At 47.5% G+C, this 13169-nt stretch overlaps 1 protein-coding gene across 1 annotated transcript in view; it reads left to right on the top strand.

The window, feature by feature from the left end:
• Positions 1 to 203: 203 nt before the first annotated feature.
• MYOCD (myocardin) overlaps positions 204 to 13169 on the top strand; it is a 28137-nt gene continuing 15171 nt past the window's right edge. Inside the window, exons 1-4 of the mRNA XM_059828181.1 lie at positions 204 to 269; positions 5350 to 5405; positions 9980 to 10055; positions 12354 to 12515. Of these exons, the coding sequence (XP_059684164.1) occupies positions 263 to 269; positions 5350 to 5405; positions 9980 to 10055; positions 12354 to 12515 (301 nt within the window). The 5' untranslated portion in view covers positions 204 to 262. The remainder of the gene's footprint in view (positions 270 to 5349; positions 5406 to 9979; positions 10056 to 12353; positions 12516 to 13169) is intronic.

The raw sequence follows: 13169 nt of genomic DNA, 5'->3' as shown, positions 1-13169 counted from the left end.
TGGGTTGGTGCAGGCTACGCAGCTCCTCCCTGGCAGTCCTCCTTGGTTTGGAGCACTCTGCTGCACCAAGGCTGGTCCAGCAGCAGCAGGGATCAGTGCCAGGTCTCTGTGCCACACACAGACCCCCAGCACATCATCCCTGATAGTTGTACTGGTACCTCGGAAAAATCCTGCATCTTTTCTTGACACTCTCTCTCTCACAGTTTTACAGCTACGGCTTCAGCAGAGAAGGACCCGTGAGCAGCTGGCAGACCAAGGCATCATGCCACGTAAGTATCTTTTTCTGCCTTTTTTACCCACTCCTGGATCAGACGGGCTGTGTTCATCTTGGGTATTGCTGGGGCACCATGTGACACCATGTGGCACCAGCTACCTGCTCAGACCCACTCAGCTCTGAGCAGATTGCTAGCAGGGGGGACTTTGCTTTCTGCCCTGTAGAAATATTATCGTCCCTGGTGCTGTACAACGGTGCCCAGCACTTGTTACACAGATTATAGTGCCGCTGCTAAAACTGAAGTCAGGAGAGATGCTTAGCTTACACCATCTGAAAATTCAGCTGCGTAGATCCCTGTCCCAGAGGTCACTGTAGCAGGACAAGCATATTGAACTCCAAGCAGAAGACTCACAAAGCTCTTCACCTAGGCAAGGGCAGAGAATCTCATGTCCTCCTGTAAAAGTTGGGAACCTCTGTGGAAGGATCAGACCCACAAAATGAGGAAGAGGTAGAGAGGGCCCATGCGAAGAGGCTGTGAAAAAAGGAAGTGATGGGTAATTGCCTTGGCCCCAGTGGGGAGAGGCAGCCCTTGGATGAGTGAGACATACCCAGATCTGTGCCTGTGCCCAGCCAGCAACCCACAGGGCAGAACTGTCAATGTACACCTGAGGCCAATGAAACCCCACCTGGGCCTGCCTGCTGCAGACTGCCAAATGGCTGGTGATATCCGTGCTTTCCCTTCTCTGACCACATTTGTCCTTGCTAACCTGGCATTCAAGCCTGAAGGACAAGATCCAGGCCAGTATTACCATGTAAACATTCAGCATCAGAAAGCCAGATGCTAGAGCCCAGAAAGTAAGTGAACAAAAATTATCCCCTTCTGCACCTGCAGGTGCATCATGAAACCTGTAGCACCTCTGGAGAAATGTTGGGAGCTCAGCACTGCTCAATGGATAACTCCATCCTGACCTAGCCTCAGGCTCCATGTGCATGAGTCTGTGATTATCTGGGACACAGGTAGAGGATGATCCTTTCTGTCTTATCAAGTGTCCCTTGGGTTCACTGCTAAGATCACAACTTTCCAAAGGCTCTGTCACTTTTGTCTCTTCTGTCTAACCTTGAAGACTGGGATGCAGCTGTTGTCTAAACAGCAGAACAACAACTCACTAAGAGCATGGCTCTAGCACTGTTTGCTGCACCCTGCCTGTCCCTCTGCCCTTCTCATGCAGCTGCCTTCCTAAAGGACCATGTCAAGGTAACCAGCAACAAATGCCTTCTTAATACAGTATTGCCAACATCAAGCATTAAGAAAACTTGAGCAGGATGACAAAAATCATGACTGTCAAAATGACCACATGGTTTTAAGACTGATAAATGCAGGCTCTTTTCATTTTTCTGCTGTTTATTTCTTCAAGTGTTCAGATTTTATGCTGCCTGCCACCAACGGGCAAGCATTTTAATCACAGGACTCCAGGAGCTGGAACTTCAAGCATAGTGTTGTAACATTTGTGATAGCATTGCAAGCACTGGCAATACAGTCAGTGGCCAGAAATACGTCTAACGTCTCCTGAACTGCTCTGTAAAAGTGGGCACACTCAGACAAGGTGCAGGACAACCCATTGCACATGTACAGAGCAGTAATGCCAACTGAGATGTTTGCGTACCTGATGCTGCCTTGGAGGTCCCAATGCATGGGACTCCGCTTTTACAAATGGCACTTAACATTTAAAGCCTTACACAATGCAGACCACATATCAGGCCCAAGTTATTTGATGGCAACTGAAGGGTATTTTCCTGTTACCTACAGTTTCTTTACACTCCCCACTTCTAGGCTGAAATTTTGCAGTATAGTTTCTGTCCAGGAAGGCCATTTTGGGAAGTTTGAGCACAGTTCACTCACTGAAAGTAATAGAAGAGGCACTTCTGCCATTATAAAAACAAACATGCAGAATTTAACTGCTGAATTTGACCTCAGGCATTTAATACATGGGAGCCGCAGCCAGCTTCCCTACGGTTTGGGCATGCACAGTCATACCTTATGAAAAACAAGTCTTTGTTTAACCATATCTCCCCATGTCCTCTTGCCTCTGAGGACCATCAGATGAGGTGGGCTCTAAGAGGTGCACTGGGACAGGATTTCAGTTCACATGTGCTGCAGAGAGCGAGAAATGAATCCAGCTGGCTGGATCTCACAGTGGTTGAGAAGAACCCTTCTGGAAAGAGAAAAGATGGGCATTGCTGGTCTCCATGGTGAGAGACAGGTTTGGTAAGAGGCTTGGAGCACACACTTGATCCCACATTGCACATCAGATTTTGCACAAGCATTGTTTTCAACCCATTCCATACATTTTCTGCCAATATAATCCCAGGACAGAGAAACTTTGTTTTTCTAGCTGATCCATTTTATATGGAGATCAGAAAGAGAGATGGAATGTCAGAGTAACAGAATAGCATTGGATAAAATCTTTGAGGGCTTGTAGAAACCCTTGTAGGAAGGGGAGTTGATGACTATACACAGAGCCTGCTGAGGTGTTCAGCAGTGCAGCTATAGCACAGTAAGCATGAAACATTGGAGTCGGTCCTAAGAAGCTGGCTGGTTTTTGGTATCCAAGAGAATACTTCAAGGAGAAGTATCAGTGTTACCTGAGCTTAGCGCAGTGAGATGGATGTCCTTACCAAAGCCCAGTTTGTGTTTGGTTTGACTGGAAAAGATTAATGCCATTGCATACTGAGCTCTGTTCAAACTCCCTTGGATGTTCCTCTAAGAAATTTGAAACCTTCAGATGGTCCTCTCACTGGAGAAGGCAGAAAACTGCCTAAAGGAGGATGCTAAGGTGCAAAAGGCAGTAGCATTGTGCAAGACTTCAGGTTCAAAGCTGGACCAAAGATGTTTTCAGGTTGTAAATTGAACAACTGGCTGGCAAAACAATCAACACTACTGAAAAAGGCTCTACAAATAAAGACAGGTGCAGACTGGTAGGCAAGGGAAGCCTACCTGTGACTCTGTGTATGGAGAAGACTTTGAAAGCAAGGGGAGATCCAGTTTTGTTGAGACACAGTCATGCTCCTGATGCATAGGAGTGCAGGTGAGAGCAGAGCCTGCCCTGTTCTTCAGGCTCCCTGAGTAGGAAGTACATGCCACAACACATGCAGTTTTATTGTCCTAGTGAAACTGGTACAGACCCAGCAAAAGCATTTTAATTCAAGATTTTAATTCAGTCCTGTGGGGTCACATGCAGAAAGGCAGGCTTTAGAGCTGAGCGGGGACGAACGCTTCTTCAAGCCCTGTGCAGACGCCTGCCCCAGACCCCAGCCAGACCCTGCTCAGCCACCCAAAAGGAGGGGCAGGCAGCTTGCAGGATCAAGGATTCCTCAAGGCAAGGTTCCCCCTACTGTGATGGGCTGCAGAAATAGCTGCACTTGAAGTAAAGACCCTCTTGCTGCACGCAGCCACCACCTCATCCTCTAACTCAAACCTTAGAGGCAACAGTCCTAAGATTATCAACACCAAGCACAGCAGCTCTGCCCTGTTGCCTCCAGACCCTCAGCCATTTCAAGCTGACATGTCATCCCCTGACAAGTTGAATAACCAGTGGTAGAGATGTCTTTATTTGTTTTGCAGACTAATACAAGCTGCAGCATCCACATAATTCCTCCAAAAATCTTGGTAAATGACTAAATTCTGCAACATTTTCCTCTTGAATAGCACAGCATTTGGTCAATGCCCAAAGCACACTCCCAATGTCAGTACTTCACAGTGAGCAGGGCTGTAAAAGTCATCTCTCTTGCTAACTTCGTTTTCATGTGTGCACCATTTTATTTTGCTTCTGATTAAACCAGCTGTCACAAGTCCTCATGGCTGCTTACCAGAGCATGGCACAGTAACACTAGCTTGTGTGTATGTCCGCTTTCCAAATGTTAGGCGCAGGAATGTGCCTTCTGTGTTTTACTGTGATTCACTGAAGGTTACGGGGGTTGCCCTGGGTGTTGCAGGGCAATTCAAAGACAATTCAAATATTTCACAGCTGCCCCCAGTCTTCTCTTCATCCTCCTCTAGAGTGATGGAGGATAACATGTCCTGTGTGAAAATAATTTCTGTCCTTATTGGATCCTATTCAGAAGATGGAAAGGGAAGTCCTGTTGTGAAACAGGGTTGTAGCAGACTGTTTTTGTGGGGTCAGGACACCTTCCCCTTCCCTGTCCCAATGGGAAAAATTAATTTTGCCTGCTTACACAGCCAGAAAAGAATTTTTGCAGGATCTGAGAAATATTAACCCCTTCACCATGCAAATTCTGCTCCTGTTTCTACTGAACCAGAGTAAACAATGAAATGTGCAAGGTTCTCCATGACTCCAATACAAACTGCTCCATGGGACTGGTGTTCACCGGTCCAAGAGCCAGGGATCATTGTCCTTTTTTCAGGAGCCCCTCTGGATTAATTCTCCTCGGTGTCAGGAGATTCTGAGGGCATGGTCTGCTGCCTGGTACCTGGCCAAGCAGCTGCCTGCTCAGGGAGGTCCCATGTCACACAGATGCTTCTGGGCAGGGGACAGGACAAATGTCTAGTGAGAGCTGGAGGGGTAGTCAGCGATAGAAGAGAGACGAAAGACCACAGCTCTGGGGCCTTGCCTTGAAATACCCTTGCTGGAGGCTGCACCCACATGACCCCAAGAGGCAAGGCAGGTCTTTTTGGTTTTCCTGCTGGCCTCAAGCCTCAGTCACCTGCAGGTTTTACTTGCAGGTGAGGTCCTCTCTCATGTTGTTGCTCTTCCCAGATCTGTCTTCTGGGGCTGTGGTGCCTTCCACGACCTGCAGAAAGCACTGCAGGGAAAAGCCGCATCTGCTCTCTGACATGTCCCACAGAGCACTATGTTTCAAAGCCTGCACCCCCTCCCTGCCCATGTGCCTCCTGCGCTCCCCGTGCTCTCCGTCCCCCGTGCTCTCTTGCCATGGACTGGCTGAGAGCATGGGATTTCCCAAAGCTTTCCTGAGTTATTTTTAGTCAGCGCAATAAAGAGAACGGCTAGTTTGTGTTGCTATTTTTATAGCACTCATTAAAATGCTGTTGCTGAATATCCTGGTGGCTGCTTGCTTCCGCTCCTGTGCTGACTGCTCCTCTTTCTTTCCTGTTGCAGCACTGAAAAGCCCATCCGCGTTCCATGAACAGCGAAAAAGTCTGGAGCGAGCCAAGGTAACTCCTGCAGCCATCCCAATGAGGGAACATGTGGGCTCGCTTTGCATGAGTTGTGGGTTTGAAAGCACCTTCCACCACTCTCCCCTCCTCTGGCATCCTCCATTCAGGCCCTGTGGCCAAGGATGAGGATCAGGGTGTCTCCCCTACTTCCAGACATGGTGGGGCCAAGCCAGGGTCCACAAATGCTCTGGAGCACCCTTCTCCAAGCAGGGAAGGTTTAAAAGGGCAGAGGGACCATCTGTGCCCTGAGCTAGGGGGTTTCACAACAACCCCTGGGTTTTACAAGAGGCTGTGGGCAGGGCGTAGTTCAGCATGGCATTGACAGTCCTTCCAGTAAATGTCCAACCCGCTGAAGTGCTGTTTTCCTCTCTGGGCCAGGTCCACAGCTTGCTCCTCGCTATGCTGGCTGCTCTCCACTCAAGTCTCCCTGCTCAAGTCAGCAGGGTTAGAGCAGGGCCAGCAGCAACCAGGACTGATGGAGCCTAACTATTTAGCAAGTGTGCAGGAGGAATGCAGATGCCCTTTGTCACCTGGAGCAAGTCCCCAGGGAGCTCACACTTGTCATCAGGCCGGAGCCTGGCTTTTAGCTCGGTAGTGCAGCTTGGCCATTACGACTCGCAACAACCAAGGGGCTAAGTAGGCCAGGCTTCCACCGGCCCCATTATCTAACTGCATTCAGGCTTCCCTAAATATCGCTGAAGGCAGAGATAAGATAAGTAGCCATTTCCAGGACACATGGAAACTCTGTGATGCGATCACTTTTTGGGAAATCCCACTAGTTTTTCCAAGCACCCACCATCTAGCCTTCACCAAGCTGGAGGGATGTCCATGGAAAAGGGAAAAAATCAGTCATGCAGATTTTGCTTGAGTACAAGAGTTTGTTCCATTAATCTGCAAAACGTGCTTCCAGTCACATGGAAAAGGATCTTTGCAAGGAAGAATGATTGTGAAATATGGAGAAGTGCTCTTCTGAACTTAAACACACTCCAAATCACTTGCCTCGAGTCTCCTGTGGTAATAAATGGCTAGCATAAGAAACACAATATGACTCTGAAAAATTAGTATGCTTACAAAATTTCAAGCAATCCAAAGTATCCTTGAAGTGTCATATATTTTACAGTTTAAGTATATATTTGTGTCTCTTTGTCTTTCTCTTCAAAAGCTTTCACTGGCTAGCTGCCTGGGGAAAGGCGAAGGATGGTCTAGTCTATCCCAAACTGCTTGCATTTTTAGAGCATGCTAACAAAGACACTAATGAGCACAGCCCATAACAGACATATACTCCTTTGCAAGGATGCCCTGCTTAGAGCTGTGACAGGGACGGAGCAGCTGTTTGCAGATAATTACTCAATGGCATTTGTTGTTTAGCTGATATTCCTTCAAACTGATGTTCTGCAAACAGAAAGCAGATAACAATAACTGCTTTCATGTGTTTTGAAAGCTCTTCTGCTTCAGCTGACGCTAAAAAAAAGCACATTTGAAGTCTTTCTCCACCATTTGCACCCCAGTAACACAAATGAAACTTATAAACAGCAAAGGTCAAAAGGAACTGAAATCACAGCAGAAAGTCAGGCTGGCAGCATGAATGCTGGGTTTAACATGAACAATGCCATATCTGTAGGACAGCAATTCAAACTTAGCCCACGTCAGAACCTGATCTTAGGGTTAGTTGGAAATGCACTAGGTGAATTTAATTGCAGTCAGGTGCAGACACCAGCTTGCTCTGATGTAGCGCAGGAACCAGGCAAACCTACACATGGTCCAAGCAAGGCATTGTGTTTGTGAAAATAAGCTGGGGAAAAATATGGGAGGACGGGTAAGGAATTGTAAAGATTTCAGTAAATAAAATGTCTATTATTTGTTTAAACATGTCACTGGCTATGTTAGAGGCTGGCATCAGGCCAGCGCAGCAGACTTTGAAGTCAATGCCCTATAATAGATTGCTGGATTGAAGGACAGAGAGCAGGCTGACTTTCCTGAGGCAGTCTGGCTCAGCAGGGCTTTAGCACTTACTCCCAGCACCCCAGTAAACGTGGCAGGGAGGGACTGCAGGGGACAGCCATCGTGTCTCTGGCCCAGAGCAGAACAGCCCCATTGGGGTCATTCCTAACAGTTGTGTGACCACTGACAGACATCCCACCCACCAGCAACCTGGGGGTTAGAGAGCATCCAGTGCTCTCTAACCTGTGCTGTTAGCAAGTGTCCCCCGATTCCCAGCCCAAGCTCTCACCTTGAAGTTTAAACCCATTACTTTTTCTCCTATACGCATGCACATGCAGAACTGTTTATCTTTTTTCTTGTAGCACTTTTAAAAATTATTTTGCATCCTGTTTCCCTATAGCTATCTCACCTCTCGACTGACCAACCTCCCCTCCCTTCAGCCTCTCCTCAATGATCCCATCTCTGGCTCAATAATGATTTCTGTAACTGTCATCCAGACTCTTCCCACAGACCCTTTCAGATACAGGGCACAGACCAGGGCCTTGCTATTCCTAGGGCCCATCTGACATCCTTTGTGTATCTCCTAGAAAGCTGCCTGCTGGTCTGGGGATGTGCTTCAGCTGCTGATCACTAGATTCTCCAGAGCCTTTTATATTTTTTTCTCTATTTATGGAGTAAATAATTTTTGCCTAAGGCCACTGTCCAGTGACCACTACAGAAGCATCTCTGGTGGATTACGTCTTCATCCACCCCCATGCTTAATCAGCCCCCTTAGCTGTGGCTAACTGTGGCCTGAATGCAGTCCTTTCCAAATGTCCGTCTTGAAATTGTATCAAATGTGTTTCAGATCATTTCTTCAATTACTCCAAATCATGTTGCATTGTAATCTGTTAGCCTTGAATGAATCAGAGTTAAGGAGTATGTCTTCCATCATCCAAGGCATTAATGAATATATTGACTAGTAGGAAAAATTGCTGTGTAACATGATTTGATATATTCTTCTGTTTAGACTGTGAGCCATTCCTAATTCCTCTGGTGACCCACAGCTATGCTTCTTTTTATGTTAGTCTTATCCAAAGCAAATTTCTCTGGCTTGCATATGAGAAAGCCATGTGAGATAATGTCAAAACATGCTTAAAGTCAAGCTACATGACATTCATTGTTTATTCCTGTAACAGAAATCTATCATCTCTCCATTGAAGGAAATTATGTTGGTGCGACGTGGTTTGTTCTTGATGAATCCATCCTGGCTGTTATTCACCTCCTTGCTGTCTTCAAAATCCATTTATATAGATTATTTGATTACTTGGTCCAATATCTTGCTGACTGGTTTATGATTTCCTGGTTTCTTCTCTCCATGTCTTTTAAAGCAAGAAATTATGCTCTCCCTTGCCCAGTTTCCTGGAGACCCACAGATAGTTGCTATTACTCTAGCCTTGTGTATCTCAAACTGTTTGGGAACATTTACCTCATCTGACTATTCTCCAACCTGGTCTCCAACCTGATAACTGGAGCTTCTTCTCTTTTGTTGCTGAAGGTTCTTGGCTTAATCATGTGATTGATAAATAGCCATTTATCTTTTTAGTGAGGATGGTTTAAAAAGGCATTAAATCCTGTAGCCATCTCAGCAGCATGCACAATTATTTCTCCTGTTTATGGAACACAGACAGCAGTTTCCATTGTCTTGTCCTGGCTACAGAAGCCCTTATAACATCTCTTCCTCATGATCCTGTACATTTTGTACTGTGGGTTTTCCAGTTTTGCTCCAGCTGCTTGTACTTTTCTTCTCTATTTATCCTTAAGATTTTAACTTCTTTGAACTATGTACAACTTAGCAAACAGCTAATAATTTGTCCAAGTTCTGCTCTAGCTTTTCTTCACCAAAGGATAAGCTTACATTTGTATTCTTGAGGTCAGCTGCCCTCAACACTGACTTCCTTGGCCCTAATGGATGGCGTTATTGTACCTCTGTGTGCCTTTCTGTTCCTAAAGCCATGAGAAAGTTGGCACAAGGCTCCAGGACCATGTTCATCACAAGTTCAGCTGCAGTGATCTGCAAACTGGATTTTCCCAACCCCACATCATAACTGGGGTGAGGAACCACAGAGCACACGAGCTTCAGGACTGCAGGAATGCTAAGCCTCATGGCTGACCTGAGTAGAGAGTCTGGGTATCTTCATGACTTGCTCAGCCTTATATCTCACACCAGAGTGCCAGGCTTCCAACAGAAGACATTGCTAACAGTACACTCTGGAGCTGCCATGGTGCAGCTCTCAAAGGTGACATGGTATGCTAAGATAGGAGCAGATCCACCACTCCCAGTGAATAGGTCTCATACTTCCCATGAGCTCTCATAATACTTCAGGCAACAGAAGCCCAAAGGGATTGAAAAGGACACAGCTTAGAAGTGGATATAGTGAACAGTCAACAGCTCCATGCACATTGTTCCCTTTCTGAAGAACTTCTGCCTAAGAACAAGCCAGTGTCTGAGTGAAAAAAATAGCCATTTAGGAGCTCACTCAACCCAGCTTGTAAAAAATCCCAAAAAGCCATGGGATGGCACAGGGACAGACACTCTCTCTACCTTGTTGCTGTTCAGCCAGGTAACTCTCTGCATTTGTGTTCTGCAGACTGAAGATTATCTCAAGCACAAGATCAGAAGCAGACCTGAGCGATCAGACCTGGTCAATATGCACATTTTACAAGGTAAGACTGCCTGAGCTTCTCCCACATACTTCTTGTGTCTCCTGCCTTGTGACTCATGTCTCTCCCACCCCACTTGGGTTCCCTTCAGAGCTCTCATCACAATTAACTTTGTCCCAGCTGTTCATGAGAGGCAGATTCAAATGGGACACAGGTTGTATGGAATTCAGTCTAGACCTGGTCTTCAGGAGCCAGGACACACATTTATTCCCTGACGGAAGCAGACCCAAAGCCATTTAATCTTTGTCCCATCTCTGGCAGGGACCAGTATGAGATGCTCTAGAGGACAGTGGGGTAGAGAACAGCTGTGAGAGAGGACTCTGTTAGACAGATGTGCCGACATCTGATCCTCATGAAAAGCATAGCAGGGCATTTTTTGTCCAGGGCGCCGAAATCCCTGTAGCAGGTGGTTGTAATAGCCTCCCAAAGCTGGACATCTTTTGTTTTGCCATAATTCTGGATAGTCTATGTGACAATTCATGGCAATGCAGTCAATGACACAAGGACAGCCATATGAAAAAGGTGAGCCCTGCTATCAGTCCGTAAGCCACCGCAGCTCTCCCCTCTCCCACCCCGGTGTCCCCTTCCAGCCAGAGACCTGGCACAGCTCCACTGAATCCCATCACAGACAGCAGACCACTGCAGCGTCCCTCATTATCTCCAGAGATAATGAGCTCCTTAGAGACAGGGAGGATGTGCAGCCTCTCTCCTCGAGTCCTGTCAGTTGCCTGGAAGAAGCAGATCACTCTCTGGCAACTATAAATGCTGGCCTCTGCTCTCAGCATGGATGAAGCCCATATTTCTTTCTCCTCTGGCACGCAGGAGGACTGAGCCAGGGGCCCATGCCAGATCAGTGCTGCTGCCTTGCTTTTCCCTCCGGTCTCCATCCCTAAAATGAGCTAGCATGATTGCTTGTTTAACAGGTGGAAAGTGTCTTTCCCTTAGGTTAAATAATAGAAGCAATACAGACTGGAGTTGGGGCCCGGGGGCTGTAAACCAGATGTGGAGGCTGCTGTCACCAGGAGTGGACAGTGGACAGGGCCAGCCAAACACAGCCAGAGCAGAGGTGGAGCAGAGACTGCCTGGCTGTGTATTGAGCAAGCTGGCTGTGCTGCCCCACACACACCTCTTGGCCGGAGCCTCTGCTCACACCTCTGTCCATCGTACTCTGCATTTCATGGAGGGGTGCCCTGGCATATCATGGACTTATATGTCCATTTGGTTCATAACAGGACTTAGAGGTGATTGAAATTGTCCAGCTGAGACACTTTGCATCATCTAAATGCCTTACAGCCACACCTTCTTTTACTGTTCACCTCAAGAACCTCATGTGTGCTCACTGCCCTGTATAGTCTGAGGCCAGAAGTGACCCTAGATCAGCTCTCCTGATCTCCTGCAGAGAATTCTTCCCTGGTATCAAGCCCTGTAGCTTGTGTTGCCTACAGTATCTCTTCTATAAGAGTATCCAGTCTTTGAAGATAGCACAACCTAGATGCAGCCCTTCTTACTTTAGACCCCAAAGATATAGACATGGTCTAGTTTAGAATCCCACTCCCTCACTACTCATGTCTGTGCCACCAGAGGAGCCAGATCACCTTTGTTCAGGAAACCTTTGCTTAATTGGCTACTCTTCTGTCACCACTGTTATCAACTGGGGACTTCTCAGCTGGGTTTGGTAGGGCTGTAGCTTCCAGATCTAGCTGCCTTTGTTATGCTCCTCTCTGGCTTGTTTTTCCCCTGAAGGCCTGGAGCACGGCAGTCACGTCACCTCCAAATGTCCACGCCCAAAGACTCAGCTTTTGATCTTCAAGTGTAAGCCATTTACTCCAGTTGTCAAACACTGCTGATGGTTCTTTTCTCCAGCTGTTCCCCAAAAGTGGAGATCCATCTGCATTAGCCCAAAAGGGCCAAAGGGCTCCTGGCAGGCAGAAGCTGGAGTCCACTTTGGCCCTCATGTTAGTCACAGCTTGTTAATGAAGTTTCCATTGCAGATCATTCCTATGATGCTCCAGCTGCAGGCTGGGTTTGCAAGCCTAGGCTAGTAGACTGAGGCTCTTGCTTGGGAATGGAGAAGCTGCACCTAAGGGTCAGAAGAAGACCCATGTCCAAAACCCCACGAGCCACATCCAGTCCATCATCCCACCTCCCAGCCTCAGAGCAGCTCCTGCTGTGTACTGAGGCATGCTTAGGTTTTGGCCGCAGCCCAGAAAGGCTGTGCTGAAGGGGAAGTGCATTCTCATTGAGCACTGTGTTTACAGATGCCCCAGGTCCTGAACTCATGCCTTCCATTTGGCCTTTTAGACTCAGCTGCAGAGGGGTCCATTCAGTCTACTCAAATGAAGCTGAAAAGAGCCCGACTGGCAGATGATCTCAATGAAAAGATTGCTCTCAGGCCGGGTCCTTTGGAGCTGGTGGAGAAGAATATTATTCCTGTCGACTCAGCTGTGAAAGAGGCCATAAAAGGTAGTGGAAGTGAATGTGCGTGTTGTGTTGTGTGCATGGCACGGGGCAGGGGCTGGCAAGGTTACAAGGACGTACCACGGTGACTGCAGGAAGTGACCGGCCTGGACTTAAGAGCTGCATTTATTGCTTAAATTTTATTATTTTCACAGTAAGCAGCCCAGTTCAGCGTGGCCTATGCTATCTTATCCAGACCTACAAAAAGAGAGTTCTCATCTTCCTAGAGCAATGACCACGGAAACATGCACAATTGCTCAGCTCCTCAGAAAGAACCTCCCTTCTTAAACTTCTTCCCTCCCCAAGGCTTTGAGTGCTTAAATGATACTGCTGGAGACAGGACATTCCTTCCTCCCTCGCGTGGGAGAGGACCTGGGTGCACACGTGTGGTTGTGAGGCCAGCCTGGCTTCTCCCTCTTGTGCCCTGCCAAGCTTTTACATCCCAGTAGGTGGGGTGAAGTGGCCCCAGTTCAGCGAGGCTGCGGTTCTCTTTTTTTTCCACTGATGTTAGTGGTATGCGAGGCCCAACAGAGTAGGATGCTGCATCGCTGGGGTGGGGAAGCATCCCTGGGGTGCTAGGCTGCTGGGTAATATGAGGAGCAGCCTGCACCCCAACGCAGGGTACACTCCTACCTACCAGTACCCCGTGCTTGACTTATG

The sequence above is a fragment of the Gavia stellata genome, chromosome 22 (assembly GCF_030936135.1).
Source record: "Gavia stellata isolate bGavSte3 chromosome 22, bGavSte3.hap2, whole genome shotgun sequence".
Taxonomy (NCBI): domain Eukaryota; kingdom Metazoa; phylum Chordata; class Aves; order Gaviiformes; family Gaviidae; genus Gavia; species Gavia stellata.
Note: the sequence above shows the minus strand (reverse complement) of the source record. Positions and strands in the feature narration are given on the sequence as shown.